Source organism: Trachurus trachurus (genome assembly GCF_905171665.1).
Source record: "Trachurus trachurus genome assembly, chromosome: 7".
Taxonomy (NCBI): domain Eukaryota; kingdom Metazoa; phylum Chordata; class Actinopteri; order Carangiformes; family Carangidae; genus Trachurus; species Trachurus trachurus.
The window spans coordinates 21274604-21291392 of NC_139901.1; the positions used below are offsets into that span (position 1 = coordinate 21274604).

Consider the following 16789-nt stretch of genomic DNA (forward strand, 5'->3'; position numbering starts at 1 on the left):
AGAGAGAGAGAGAGAGGATGTATGAAGATCCTGGGGGCGTCTCACGCATGGGGGCTAAATAATGAGGAAGAAACGGGATCAGCCGTCAGGGTCGGCAGGGTCGGACCCTCGTTCCCGTCTCATCCAACGGCTGCTCAGCTGCTCCTGTCATCCATATTTGCAGCCTCAGTGGACAATTTCCTCAGCTGCGGGGCCTCTCAGTGCTCACAACAACACATAGATCAAGTGAATTAATTCTGCTATTGTGGCAGCGCACTGGAGATCTGGGTCATGCAGTCATGTTTTTTTTCTTTCTTTCTGTGGCCACATAAAGTCATGTCAACATCCTCCCGTCCTCCTCCTTGCCAACACAATCTGACCTTGACATTCCCAGGTGATTTTCCACAGAGGTGTGTGTGAGTGTGCATGCGTCTGTGAGCCTGCTCCTGTTATGACTGCGCGCGCGCGTGTGTCTGCGTGCGCTTATCCTACGTGACCAACATGTGTACGGATGCACGAGGGAGCATGCGTGTGTCTACATGTGTGAGTGTGTTCTGTGGGAGGTATCACAGGTATGATGAGATGTGTTATGAAAAACAATGAGCCGCGCTGCCTATACTTAGGGCTTGCCTGCGGCTATGTGTGCATGAAAGAGAGGATAGAGAGCACTGGAGTGGATGTGGGAGAGTGAGCAGAGTGAGAGAGGCAGAGGGAGGATGACAAAGACGGGAGTAGGGCGGGAGGCAGGGGGAGTCAGGGTGCAGCGAGGGGATGGAGAGGAAGGGGCGCTGTGGCTGTGATGCACGCTGATCGGCTCCTGCTCGCCGCTGATTGGCCACGGCGACTGTCAGTCAGAGGAGGTGGGAGTCAGCCAATGCTAGGAGAGCAGATTATGAAGCGGAGCTCAACCAGCGGCAGTCTCCTCTCATTGTCTCAATGGCTGCACACGCATTCCTCCTCTGCTCCCTCGCCTTGCTGTCCGCTCTCAGCCGGCCTGGGCTCTCCTTCACTGATGATGAAGAGTCGCAGCCGGGACTCGTCTATGAAGAAGTGCCTGAAATCCTGGACAGAAGGTAAATCCATCCTCTCTATGGCTGTTGAACAGAGCTAGGGGTGTCGGGGGGGTGGGGGAGTGGAGGGAGGGGGTGGGGGGTGGAGGGGTAGATGCATGCAGGGATGCTGGGATGCTGATGTGTTCTCTAAGGGTCTTTCTTTCTCTCCTTCGCCTCCCCTTCCTTTCCTCCCCACCTCACCTTGGGTATGAGTTCTCAGAAAGCGTGGATGCAGGCAGTGCTGGTGTGTCAGTGGGAGCTGAGGCTGCGAGGGCTTTGTTTGTCTCAGTCTTGGGGACTGCATCAGACGCTGCTCATCGATCACGGATGGGGCTGTTGTCTCTGTACAGTAGTGTTGGTCTGGCAGGAGGGAGCTAAATAAGGCTGGGGCAGTGGGCCTATACAGGAGAGGTATCAGGGAGAGGGAAGGAGAGAAGAAGGGGAAGCAGCACGGACGGAGGGAAGGTAAACAAGGATGGGACAGGGAGGAGAGGAAAGGATGCATCAGGGATGGTCTGTTGGGGTCTGTTTACTGATGCAGTCATTGAGAGAGAGAGAGAGAGAGGGGGGGGGGGGGGGGGGGGGGAATTCAAGCCGGCCATGTCTGCATAATGCATATGCAGTCCTGCAGGTCAAATCTGGATAAAATATTCAGGTCTCAAACCTGGGGGCACTCACAACAGTGTCACAGGGACGGGACTGAGTCGGCAGCCGGGGCCTGTCCTCGCACCAGCCCCTGTCTGCCTACAGAAACATTAAGGCAAAGACCTACAGTATAATATTATGCCAAAGCCATGTAAGGCTCTTCACACTTATGCCACACAATCCTCTATAGTGTAAATGCTTCAAAGCCATGATATGCTGCAGTTTCTGACATAATGCTTTTTAGCCATCAGTCAAAAATGGTTTGCCTTATTGCCACAGAATGAAACATCATTACTGTCATGCTTTCGTGTGTTGCACAAACAATCTTATTTGCAGAAATGTTCACAGGCAAATAACTTTAGATTTAGAATCCAATATGCCGTCTCTTGGGGCTGCTCTCATTCCAGCTCAATCCACCGTCTGTAAAATTCTGACAGATCCCCGTCTTGACTTTTCACCGCAGTCTCTCCCACAGAGAATGGCTACATTAATTTCTCCCGGGGTTTTCAGCCTATTCCCTGGATCAAACTTTGTACGTAACTGTGCAACGTAACAGTTCTGGTCCCCCAGTCACAGCTCTGTTCGCAGCTCTGACACACTCAAAGATACTGTTATATAAGAGCAGCCGTTCATGGCTTTCATTTCATCGGCCTTGTACGGTGCATAACGTTGGTTGGGAATGCAGAAGGAAAGGTACAGTGGGTTAGAAACCTCTACTGCTGCAAGACTTGAGGTTGCACAAAGTTAATGAAGAGAAAATGTTCAGTAAGCCTGATTTTCTGTGTGGCACTAATACTAAACTAAACACTTTACAACATAATGAAAAATACCAGTCAGAGAGGTCCTACTGCGATATAATATATTTATTAGATGTAACAACCCCATTCAACATCATGTACTATTAGAAACAGGTGTCTAAAACAAATGAATTACAGTTCAAAACATCATCAATAATTTGACAAATTTGCCATGATGACTAATTTTTATATAATTATATCTATGGCACCGATATTTGTAAAGCAATCCAAGCATAATACATGTCTGCTGAAAATATGATCCAAATATGGGTACAGATTAGGGGTCAGAAGACTAAGTTGTAATTTTGGAAATAACCTCCTCACTCATCCAGACCGAGTCTAACAGCACAAGCTCAGATAAATCATCAGAGCAAAACTATGGGATGCGATTTTGCAGCTGTTGTTCACAATTTGTTTGCAAATAAAAAAATGTTGCTGTTGCAAGCTGTTTTTTTACAGCAAGGCCCTGAAGAGTGCAGACTAATACAAGGGGTATTGTACAAAGCTGGTCATGCTTATTTCCCTTTACGACTCATTACAACATTTAATGTTGTAATGAGTCGTATGTGCGTACACATTTTAAGGGGAAATAAGATAGATTGTATATTTTCTATGATTCTAATTACTATATAATTACTAGATGAGCTTTTTATGAATTATTTTTTAAAACATGTCTTAGCATCTCAGATTCCTTATCCAATGAGGTACAGTATTAAATTATATATGTAGAAGTCACATTTTATACAATAGATATGCAATTTTTTTAAATAACCTCTGAAAAACTGTGACCTGTTAAGTTAACCTGGCCTAGTACATTGCACAAAAACTACACAGGCCAATTAGATATGACCCAATTTTGTGAGCCTGGAACAGCATACTCTTATGATATTATATCATTCACACTATCCAATGCAAAACGCTTACTGACACATTTAAAGAGATTAAATGGGGTCAACACTTGAACACAAGAATCATGAATTCATCTCATTTCCAGCTTGTTGATTAGCTGTGCAATTTAGTGACGTGTTTATGTGGTAAGGAGTATTTTGTCTGCAGTTTAAACAGGTTGTCAGTCAACATGTGCTTAAAACTCTTAAACACTGATGAACTGACCCAAATATTGGTACAGATTAGAGGCCAAGGTATTGGATTTCCACTTGAAAGTTGTTCACTTATCTCCTTTCAGAGAAGATTATAGAGTTAAAAAAAAATCAACAGCTAATTTTAGCAACATTCAACGCTTATTTAACGTTATATAAACAGCATTATATCATATAAATGTTAAAACTGTTTATTTTAATGATTGAATTCAACAGAGTGAGAAACGTGAATATTCATCAGTATAAATATTTGATGCAGTCATGATGCAGGGCTGCACACAACACCACTGTTGCATTTGATCTCAGAAGAGTAAGAAGATTTAAAGTCTATCCCGTGACCTAAGGTCAATTTTGAAGCCACAATCAAAGTTACACTGAAATGGCAGAAGAGCTCTGAGCGGCATCTTAGTAAACACCTAAAGCTTAATCCGCACTAATAAATCTATTAATAGGCCAGCACCTGCCCAGTGTGGGATTAAGACATGTTACCCTACTGTGGCAGGCTCACAATAATTTACCAAACCATTGTGTGGCTCTTAATTATTGAAATTATAACATATTTTTGTTTCGCCGACAGTAACATCACTTTGCAAAAGTAGTTCACACTGCAAGAAATAGCAACATGGCTGGGTTTGACATTTCATGTTGGTGTAATACAAGGAAATATAAGAACAAGCGCTCATCGTCTGATCCACTCTTAATAAACACAATGACTATTGCTCTAGGGAACCCAAAAACAATACCTAATGGCTAAAGGTTCACATTCAGCTGATATCAAAAATTGCAGCTGGCTTCGAGCCAAATGAACCACACAACTGGGAAACCACTGTATTTAAGGAAAACTAACGTCAAGGATGCAGAGGCTTGGATGGCCTGGTCCTGGTTTACTGAGTCTGAGAGCAGTGGCTGAGCATTGTATGGTGGCAGAGGCAAACCCAACTTGTTTACAAGTTTGGGGAGCAGACACCACACCTTCACCCTGCTAGGCAGCATACCAGAGGCACGGATGAGTGATGATAATCTGCTGTCCATGTGTGGGCTTGAATAGGGATGTCTAAAAAAAAGAGAAGGATACAATCAGTATCACAGAGATAATAGATATGTGTGTGGTTGTGTGTACAGTAGGTGCATGTTTTTACACTTGCATGTGCACATATCTAAGGGTATGCACGGGGAGCGAGGTGAGCCAAGGAGTGGCCCTGGCATGGCTTTGATTATATAAAGGGCCTGTTCAGCACCCAGGCACTGTGTGATGGGCTGAGCCAATGACGGGGCCGCAGCAGTCCTGGGTTGCTGACCTCGCGAAACTGGCACAGGAACAAACGGCTGGGCTTTAGTTCGCACTCACACACACGCTCACGCTTACACAGACTCCTCTGGCCCCTTTCAGCCAGCTGAGGCCTGCGTAGGTGCAGAGGAAGGAAGGAGTGCTTTATCACTTGTGTTTGGGATGAACAAGGAGGGGTGGGGGTAACTACCATGCTACTGAGGTTTCAGCCACAACTGCCGTCTGCCAAAGGCGTAGTACATTTGACAGCTCTTCCATATTAGTTTAGCCAGCATTCACCTGGACAAATGTAAATATTTGGATTAACCATAATCATAATCTCTCATATCGTTACTCATAAAGTAGCCTACTATGCAGAGATTACATTCAAGTTCATAGGAATGGATCCAATAGCATGTGCAGACACACATGCGCACAGATGTACACATCCCAGGGAGTTTCTAATTAAGCCAATAACAATGCTGACGTTGAAGTTGGCCCATGCATACCCACAGACTCAGACTACACACACACGCACATGCACAATGGGATGTAAGTTGAAGAGCTCATTTACTCTCTTACAGCTCTGTACTTTCCTGCTGATCACTGACTCACATCCTACAGACCTCATCATGCAGCTGTCGTCTGGTCAACTAGGCTGAAACTTGTTTTAAAACAACAGCTTTGTGCAGTGTGTGATGATGAGGGACCTGGGACAGTCAACATGCTGTACTCCCAATTTATTGGATGAAATGGATGGTTTTACTGCAGAATATGATGCAGTGTTTGTAGGGACCCCCACCCACCCCCAATACACGCCACGTTCAAATTTGTACAAAATATGAACAACAATACAAAACCTTTGTTCAGTACAGCGACAGAATTATCATGAGTGTTAAACTTGAACTCCATATCATATAATGACCATGGTGAAGTCACGATATCAAAGGTCAGTTCAAATATATTAATTAGCTCTTGTCCACAGCACCACGAGCTCTGACATCATGGCTTAATCTCTTCATCTTGTTCAGGGACCACATCTCTCCAATGGACCTAACCTGTACTTACCCCTAATCCTAATCCATCTGGCACTCAACTATACAATATTGCCCAGGTGCAAACTGCACCAGACGGGTAGATAATTGCTTCAGGCTGCTGGCATTGATACGTCTGGCAACCTACCTTTAAAACTACAACTTAGCATGTGATCAGAAACGGGACTTGTTAATTCCTTTTCCTTTGTTAGCCTCTGCTTAGTCTGCTCACCTTGTTTTGACCTGCAATCGCTTCGTCCTCTGTGGGTCAATCACTAAAACTTTGAGAAGCTGACATGAGATGTATGCCATCAGCTGTGTCTGAGGGATCAAACATCCAACCAAACCAAACAAATAAATAGGTTTGCAATTCTGCCTTTGGGTCAAGATGTTTATTAAAGCAGTTTTTAAGCAATCAAATCACTATTTCCAAACTAATTTTTACTACAAAATATAGGGTGGAGTTGTTCTTGATATAGATCACTTATGTGGGCCAGCCCTGGGTAACCACCGTCTGGGTCACCAAATGAGAGAAACAAAGTATGATCTGCCCTGGACAACAGTAGTCAGTGCTGTTTATTGGTGTTTGTATGGTTGGTGAATATTCAGGCCACCTTCAGTCTATCTTATGTATCTATTAAAAGGAGTTTCCTACAAGATCACAGCATTGACATTCAACTAGAAATAACAAAGAAAACAGAGTATCAGTGACAGATGAAATTGTTAACACACATTGTTTTTGTGTCTTTTTGTGTCTTGTGCTGCAATTCATAAAAGGACTTAAAATATCTATGACAGAAGCTGAAAAATAAACGAACTGCAGCGCTGCCTGGTGACATGACACAAAACAAAGACGTCATTTGTCACATCCACTCCCACAGGTCTTAGGGTTTACCTTTTACAAGCCCATTATAACTGGCTATTGTGTGGAGATTAACGAGTCAGGGCAGATGATCATGAAGGACAGGCCAGGATAGGACAGACCACGCAGTCAGAGCAGTGGGTGGACCATCACAACAAGCAAAACTGACCATGTCAGCGCCGCTCAGTAAGCCCATTGCTGCCGCATTACGTCTTTGATTAGACAGTTAAAAGGATCAGGATTAGCTCCAAGAAGTCCAAGGCTATACAGGGTTTAGTTAGACTGAGAGGAGGACAGCTAGGGCAAACATGTAAAGGAAGAGAAAATAGTGAGTCCTCTCTCCCTGGTGCACTATGTAGGTCAGTCCCACATCAAAGATCGGTCATTTAGTAAAAGCAATACACCACACTGAGACTGAATCTCTGTGACATAGACACCGAGCAGACCTACTGACTTTGTGAACTGCTTATTAAATTCTGTGGGTACGGGACGTTGTACAGAGTTGTATCTATTTGTTGATATAGGATGTAAAACATGCAATTATTTAAATCTCTTAATATGATTACAATGTTTTGTTCAACCATTTTATAATGTAACAGTGGAGAGGAAATGAGAGGAGGGGAGAGGGTCATACAACCCTCATGTATAGCACTGTAACAAATATTGTAAAAATGTGTATATTTGTCAGTTTAGCAGCTACTGTATGGATGCACTGTTGCTAATTCTGGGGTACATCTAAAGGTAACACAGGCTAATACAGTCAGTCAGGCAATTAATTCCTCTTTCATAAAAGTTATAATGTTCATTTTTTGTTGAGGGGTGTTTTTTCAAATTGATGATAATTTTTGCTGCAGTTTGTGGTGCGGTATCCTGGCAGCACATATTTCTGTTACTTTGCCCACGTCATTTATATCACTGAGGCAGGGCTAACAACATAAACCTCTCTCTGTATAATGCAATGCAGTCGAACAACAGCACCACAAACTAAATTTCAAAACCACAGCTTTGTATGTGAAAGTAAACACACTATCTTTAGTATACTCATGTTTAAAATCAAAATGATGTTTAAAATGTATATGAAGAGTGCGTGCAATCAATTGTGACTACATATACAAGCACTGACAAAAAAACAATTGTGCACAGTTTGAAAATTACATTTTACAACATTTAATATTCTCATTAATTGCTGTGCATTTGCTGCATCGTACGATCATGAACTTACTCAAGGGAATGTGCCAGATAAGCATCATGTGCACATTATGGAAAATTGTTGAAAAAAGACAACAAAAACATTGAACTTCTCCCTGCATCTTGTGATGAAAAAGACCTTATTGTGTCTTCTCTCTCTTCCACAGCAAAGAGAATCCCAAACAAGCAACAAGAGTCACATCAAGTAAGTAACAAATCTAGTGTGACACAAGGCCTGATTCAATCAAACCTGCCATGGCAAACTTCAAGCTGATGTGTTGGATAGATAGTCCTGACAAATGCATTTCATTCCTGATGCTGGAGACATCTTTGCCACAGTGCACTATAAAACGACTTAGAAATATGTTCTGTATATGTGTTTGTATGTACGTGTATGTGTGTGACCCACACATCTCAGTGGCAATTCAGATGTGTGGCTAAATATAGGCCTTTTGACTATATAGTGATACCTCTTAAAATCATATGATGGGAAATCATATGCTTCTGGAACAAGATGAAGAGTATTTGTAAACACTGAACAATACTCTAGTAGCTTTGAAATAAACTGCTGATGAGTCACTGTGATGACGCAAAACAACTGGAAATAGATAGGAGCCTGAGCGCTGAGGTGTACACAGAATCTCTCTGTGCTTGTGTCTGTAGTGTTTGGAATCGGCACGGCTTTTATGATTATGTTGCAATCTGCAATGCAGCACTGCAATGATCTTGGTGTATGTACACAGATATAGTCTTTCATGGTGCGCTAATGTGTGTATGCGTTTTCAGGTCAAGATGGTGGGTACGGCTTAGAAAGTGAAGAGGTTATTTTGGCGCCTGAAGATGAAAACCCACTCAGGAGAATACTGCAGGTACACACACTCCCCCCCCCCCCCCCCCACTATCTCCACATCAGCCTGCTTTCTTTATCTGTACATACAAACACAAACACACAGTCACACAATGTGCCCGCAAACAAAACAAAGCATACTCACTCAGCCACACCGCTTTTGACCTTGGATGTGGGAATATTGTTGGTTTCACATTCACTGGAGGTAAAACATCCTTGCCACCCACACACATAGGACCACTTTCACTGAAAATTCAGTGAAACCATATGCTGTAGCAGCTGATAGCTGATGCATCCAGGCAGGGTTACATTATGTCATATGGATTAACCGATTCCTTGCAGTAACCTCACCTAAACTACTGGATTCAGTATAGTAGCTTTTATATATTTTGGAAAATTGTCATATCCTTTACCATACCTCACAATGCCAGTTATAAATCATATGTTTTATGTTAAACACACAGGTCAAAATAATACTCATTTCATAGCTGATGTGGCTGCTACTTTAAATGTCTTGTAAAATAGTGCTGGATTAGCCCAAATGCTCTCCAATGAGATGAGACCTCTGAGCAAAGAGATTAAAAAGCTAGAGGGGGCAGTTTCTATCTGCACAGTGCAGAAAAGCAGTCTAACAGCCATCACACTATTATATGCAAATTCAGAAAGCCCCTGTTTTGTATGGAAAAGACAAGGTTCCTCGCTCCAACCACCTCTCAGTTCAGAGAAGGCTAGAACACTTAACTCTACATATTTTACAACTCCACACATCAGTGGGACATTTTACTGTATGAACACAATGAAGAGTCTTTTTTTTCAATTACCCTTTGAAATTGAATATAACAGCATGTATAAGGGGAGGTGGAGTGGGCTGTGCACCATGGAACGCTTGTTGTTGGTCAGTTTTATGAAATAAATCATAAACTACGAGGTGGTGATGTACACAGATAACACAGACACATGTTGTATAACTGGCTGGATACTGTATTTAGGGTCAGGATAGCTTGAACGCATGTCGTGTTGTGTTCCTGTTGCTTGCTGCTGTGTCCTTGTTAAGTGGCTGAAATAGTCTGTATTTCTAGACTTTCATCTATTTACTGCTATATATATATATATATATATATATATATGTATACCGGTATGTATATATCGCAATTTGAGGTCAAATTCCTGGTTGTAAACCAATAATTATTTGATTTGACAGCCAAATAAACGTGCATAAAAGCACTATTTGTTTTAGTCTTTGTCATGCTTGGTATGATTCACAGAGGAGCAGGAGGATGGAGAACTCATTCACAGCACAGACTTTTGTGGGCCACATCCAGCCCCTGAAATGAGGCACATCTTATGTGTCAGAATAAAAGCCTGATCGCCCCCTAGAGGGCAGTCAAAGAATGCAAAACTGCTGCTGGCCATATTTTGTTTGCCAGTTCACTGCAGTTTTCTTTTTTTCTTTTTTTGCTCACACCGAATTCCTTTCTTCATATGTTTGCAGCCTTTTCACTGGCATCAGCCAGGGATGTCTCACAATAAGAGGAAGCTGCTCCAGTCTCTGATGGGACCTTACGGCCCTCTGAGTGTTTCTTACAATGGGAAGACCTGCATCCTGTTCAAGGCAAAGCGCCTGGCAATCCGTTACAGAAACCATACCTTCATTGATCTGACTGAGAGGGTTTTTAACCCCAGCTCACCTGTGGACACTAAAGGCTCCATCTGCACCAAGGAAAAAGCTACGTAAGTCAAATCCACCTGTGGGCAGAGAGGGTCAGAAAAACAACTTTGTTCGGGTAAAAGGTTGGAAATACAGTACATTACAAGACAGGAATGGCACATACAGTGTGCTAGACAACAATAACAAAAGTTAACTTATCTGCATAGAGAGAAAAGACAACTTATATTTGATACATTATTATGAGATATAGAAAATGAATTAAAGTGACCTACATAAATGCCAAGTACGGTTTTATGGTTTGATATTTGCTGTGGCCTGCTGCGAATTGACCTTCGTTTTTCTATGGTAAATCTGATAACATTAATGTTTACGGTTTTCTTCTGCAACAGGCTTTCACTGAGGTTTGGTGATGTGGAGGACTTGCGGGGTCTAGTAATCAGGTAAAATGCCAATGCTTGCTTCAGATATTTTCACCTTAAACCTTTATATCTACCCTCCTTAGACTTTTCATTTATTACACTGACTAGTCCATGTTTGTATTAAAAGACACACCCCCAGCCCACATATGTAACCACACTGTCTCTTCTGTCAGGCTGCAGATGTCCAACACTTTTTATGAGGCAGCTGGTCAAAACTGGTTCACACTGGACAGTGTTCACATCCACTACAACTGGACACAGGAGGCCACGTTCAACGCCAGCGAGGTCTACGCTCCTGCCACTTCATCCTACCATTGCCAGCACGTCAGCAGCCTGCACAAATATGACACTCTGCTAGTGCCCAGCTCCCACACTGACACATCTGCTAACTGGCACATCACTTTCACTGATTTCCAGGTACACTTTTGCACACGGGGCCCAGCCTTTGTTGTGTAACTCTTCTTGTTTTGTCTGCACAATCACAGTTATATCATAGTCCTTCTTCTCCCCTGGTCCCTACGTGTGTGCATGTGTTTGTTTGCTTGCCAGCCATTTCCTTTTGTGTTCCGCCTGTTTGGCTGTCAGTCGGTCTGTTGACTGTCTGTTTGGCAGTCTGTCAGTCTGTCTGTTTAGCCATCTGCTAGTCTGTCTCAACCTGTCCATCTGTGCCCAGTGTCTCTGTGCCTGGTAAGCCCAGTAAGAGCCAGTTGCCCTCTTTAGTACTGTCTAATCTGATCTTTCCGCCCTCTCTCGACTCTTCCAGATCCAGGCCTTCAATGTGCAGTCAGACAAGTTTGCGTCGGCAAGTGACTGTGCCACTTTCCTGACGCCAGCCATCCTGATGGGCTTGGTGACATCTTTGATCCTGCTCCTTGTCTTAGCCTATGCCCTGCACATGGTGGTACACCTCAAGCACATCGATCGCTATGAGGAACACAAAGCGACCGTCTACTTTCCCCGTAGTCCAGAGGCCGAGTTGCCAGACAAGAACAGCCTGTGAAGAAAAAAGAAGAGCTGGAGAACGAAAGGGGAAGAGAGGGAGAGAGAAAGCTGAGAAGCAAGACTGAGGGGAGAGCAGGGGAATGCAAGAGTGAAAAAGTATCCTCCACTGAATATTTGTTCAACAAAATCTCAACTTTGCCTGTTCATATGAAAACCTTGTACGTCTTAACTACTTTAAGTAAATGCAGACCGTGGATGGATACTTTTTCTTCTTTCGCCATTGACCTGCATCTTGGCCTCCAGATTTTGAATAAGGCCTTTGGATGTTCAAGCCTCTCCCTGAGAGATGGTTCCTGATCCTAATGTCAAAGGTCAAAGACAGCCCCAGGGCCCTGAAGGGCAACAACTTATACAGGCCTTTACCCCAGCCAGTCACTAAAACCCCAACAGGCTAGCAACTGTAGCTAATACAGCTAACATCAGATGCTCCTGATTAAATGTATGTATTACATGGCTCACAAGTGTCATATTACAAGCTTAATCATCACACACATTGTCCTTCCAGCTTTCATTACAGTGTACTTTGTCTAATACTGCTACAAGAAATATATACTTCAAACAGCCAGTTTTATCGCTGAAATAGCCGTATTAGCTGCATGCTACAAAAAGCTGGTCTATCTGGGCTAGCTCAGTGTTTCCTAATAATAAGGATTACAGCGAGTCTTGCATGAGTTGCAGTTTAAAATAATCAAGTATGGCACAAAGGAGAAGGAGCTTGAAAAGCTTTTGAGTGTAAGAGAAGGGAAATATTGGGAACCACTGGTCTAGCATCTGGCTGGAGTGAATGGACCAGCGTTACTGGCCCTTCAGAGCTTCTGGCGTCTCTCACCTCACCCCTGAACAAGACTGCTGCTTGGGACTTAACTGTGAAACGGCCTTTTACAGACCAGCCAGAAAAAGGGGGTTCTATAAACTAGCACAACATTGGTTAGTTGCGAAAGCACTAACATAAACTATTAAAGACTATACAAGGAACTATGCTGCACAAGACGGCCCGTCTGAGGGCACGGCAGGAATGCGGATCTTGGGACGGCTTGACTCTCTAAGAGTCAAGTGTTTGGACAAGGGAGGGCATGGATCCTCCATCCACACCACTGGATTTGACTGCCAAAGTGAAGCTACAAAGGAGTTGCCATAAAATATGGTGAGAAACAGAGTGAGTCAATGTGAAAATGAAAGCTAACCATTACAGCTATGTACAAAACAAAAAACACATACATGTACAGAAATGTCACTCTGCGGAGGTCTTTTTTTTATATACAATGTAATCATGAAATACTATTAGGTACAGGATGACTATGCTAATCCTCATAACCAAAAGGATATACAAAGCTGTAGATACATTAAGGTCTCTATATGATCATAGCTGTTTACTATCTTCAAATATTGCACAACTAATAAACATAGGTACAAGTAAGACATTGTGCTATGAGGATTGGTGAAAGTATCAATGCATATGATTTTTTTCTACAAAGTATTAACATGTTACATTGTCTGTCTATTTGTTTTAAGCTGGGCCAGACAATGTAAGGTCCAGTATCATCCAACTGTAAATTACAGTAAAAATTCCTACCATAGAAGGACGATACTATGGAATGCCGTCCACCCACTGGGACTTATAGATGCCATTATTATGCCGGAAGCCACACTAGCAGCAGTAACAGCATCAGTAAGTCATTACTACTGATTAAAACACTCAGCATGACAGTAAATAGATATCTTAACATTCGATATGGCAGTTCTGTCAATCTGTAGCAGTGTGAAATGTGTTCTTTGGTCATAAATGTATCCTACAAACTATGAAATGAGTGGAGGCGGTTTGTCCAAGGACCAACTGATGTAGAGTGACGAATAAATGATATTCAGAGGAAAAGGTGTGCCGTCTATATGTTAATATGTTATTGTTGTGCCATATGGACATTCTGATCACATATTCTTCTAGGTTCTCCTTTTGGTAATTAATTAAAAATGCATAATGGATTTCCCAACATTTTAATCATGTTGTTAATTGTACTTAACCCAGAACTTTCCAGCCTGGTGTCTAGGTCTTCTGCCAGCACTGTCTCCCCTCCTGAGCGCCATCTGCTCCCTCCTCTCACCTCTCTCTGACCTAAAATGTCAGTACCCCTGACTGGGACAGTTTACCTGCCGGCACCTGTCCAGTCAGACACCTTCATGCATACTTCATAGCCAGTCATTTCATAGCCATATGATAATTTGTGATTTGAATGCAGAGCCCTAATGTCATCTGAATCTGTGCCCAAGACCCTTCACAGTTTCAAACATATTTCCATTTTGAAAATGTGACTTTTTTTTTTTTAAGGCTTAGGAAAAACTAGGCCTACTGCACACTGATTATTTTTGAAGTATGCCAGGCTAATGTGAATGCTAATCTTTCAATTATATTTTCAGCTGCCAACTTAAAAGTAGATGTTTTCATTACAAACATAAGAGGAACTGGATTTTAAAAAAAGAAGAAGTTGTATTTATCTTTATTTTATTTCTTTTTGTTTGTTTGTTTGTTTGTTAGGCTATATGAAAAAAAATCAACAGGCCTATTGAACAGAAAAAAAAGTGAAAAGTGAAAAGAAGAAAAAGCAATCCCTGCAGCAAAGATAATTTTGAATCTTTCTTAAAATGCTGATACACTTTTACTTTTGCTATACAAACATTTGGGAGCCTAAGTCAATTGTTGAAATTCAATTAAAATGAATTAAAACAGTGTTTTACATTATTTTTTACATTCTCTCTTTTAAATATATTTCAGGAAAGAGTAAATTTATAAGAAATTCATAAATGCAGGACAGATTCAGTTTTCTCTCACTTCCGGGAGGGTTGATATCGTTGCTCCTCTCGCGGGCTCAGGTGACACGATCCGGATGTGAGGCGAGGCGGCTGGCTTCCGCCCAAAAATGAAGAATACACCTGCTGGTAGCCTACTGTTCTCCCTATGGTAACTCCACACATTTCCTGTATTGTGTCGTTGTGGCTGGTAATCACCACTGTAGTGGTATGACGCACCTAATGAACATTATGATAGTGAAGTAGCTTTATTGTGCGAGAACAGGTAAACATGCTAGTATCGTTAATATAATACATCCATGGCTAGTATAGACACAGCTTGACTAGTTAGCATGTTTAAGCTAAATGTTTAAATGGTCTGCAGGTGGAAATACAATGTTTGCTGTGTCAAAACATCTGGTTAGACGGTGTTGTTTTTGTTGTTGGGTTCACATTGGCCATTGTTGGCCAGCTAATTAGGAACTTGTTGGGTCTCTACTGACCCATGTCATGGCTACAGTTGGCTACAGCTCATGTTACTAATTGGATTAATAGATGGACACCCCTTTTCTCCCCTTTTGTTTGAATGTTGTTTGTCAAAAATCACTATGGTCCAGCTTCTCACATTGTGAATACAGAATTAACTTTCTTGGCCTTCAGGTTCACAATGTTCTGACATCTCTTAATAATCAGTTGATTATTGAGAGAGTTGTTGATGTTAATATTGCTATGTAGAATTAGGCTATCATTGGCTACAGGCTTTATAAGGAAATAGGGCCTCTATGTGACAAGAGCCACAAAAAAGAGGAGGATGGATTTTCTACAAGATGTTTGAGGGCTTTTGGCCCCTGGGGGTCTTGTTTGCCAGCATTAGACCCTAGGCAAGCTGCATGTAAGTCCATGATTCATCCACATAAGCATGTTATTCAGACCAAAAGGAGAAATTGGTTGTGACCTGAGTTTTGTATTGGTGACTTTTACACCTTAAAGACACCCAAGACCAGCAAATATATCCCAAATGGGCTACTAATTAACCTCCCCATCTTAGCCCAAACCACAGCCGTCCAAAGTTATCTTTTCAAAACCTAATCTGATCATTTAACCAAACCTTATATGACACTGGGCTATGACAATGTAACAAAATTTTTACTTGATCAATTATGCATTTGGTGGAGGAAAAATGATGACGTGCTAGTTGGACCCTATGATCTTTTTTTTTCTTCTTTTTTTTTAACAGGCTTTATTACATCTGTCGTTATTTTGTTTAATGAACTTTGTGTCGTAAAAAACAGACCACTTATAAAGAGTTATATATCTAAAGATACTCCTCAGAATTTTTTGAGCCCATAATCTTTGAAGTATGTTTTGTTTAGATGCTCAGTGATGTTTTCTTTGGATTAGAATATGGAAACACTGTGTACAGTGGGTTGAAATGCAGTTGTAGAGATGTGATGCTCTGGACCAAAGTAGCCTACTCAACTGCCATTCTTTTGAGATAACATATTTCACAGTTTGGTGATCAAGATAACATACAGTAGGCCTAGATGTCTTGTAGCCATGGATGTATTCTATGATTGAAACAAACTGAAGTGTGTTGCTTTCCAACCGTTTCCAACAGAAGCAGGAGGGTTGTATTGCAGTATCTATTCTAACATTATTAGGTCCACTATGTAATTCTGCAGTATCTCCACTAGAGGTCAGAATAATAATGTGCATCTTGTGTTGCCAGATAGTTGTGAAATGCACATTGCTCAAAGTGTGGAGAGCAGATACTGTGGATAAATTGAGATTTTTTCTTTAAACAAATCTGTTGTACAGTTTTTTAAGTTATTGAAGGGACTCTCAAAACTTTTGTCTGCCCTTAAAAAAAGAAAAATATTTCCTTTTTGAACATAAAAATGTGTATATTTTCAGATGTAATTGAAGAGTTTTAGTTCATGGCAAAAAAAATCTACATTTTGTGAGATTTCAATAATGATTTAAATAGGCTTGTTTTCCTCTTATTGTGCCTGAAATACTGTGGGTGTGCCCCAAATGTGTTACTCCATATAATATGCTCTAGATGTCAGTGTTTGCTCGTGTTTGCTTGAGTGTGTGTTGGCTACGTCTACACTGACGTTGCGATGCCAAATAAATGCATTATCATA

At 41.8% G+C, this 16789-nt stretch overlaps 1 protein-coding gene across 1 annotated transcript; it reads left to right on the top strand.

Moving 5' to 3' along the window:
- Positions 1-915: 915 nt before the first annotated feature.
- atp6ap1lb (ATPase H+ transporting accessory protein 1 like b) lies at positions 916-11859 on the top strand (the record flags this gene model as incomplete). Its single annotated transcript, XM_083974618.1, has 7 exons — positions 916-1052; positions 8092-8129; positions 8711-8793; positions 10264-10502; positions 10830-10880; positions 11033-11276; positions 11623-11859. 7 exons carry the CDS (start codon positions 916-918, stop codon positions 11857-11859), a joined length of 1029 nt encoding a protein of 342 aa, XP_083830744.1.
- Between the last annotated feature and the right edge of the window lie 4930 nt (positions 11860-16789).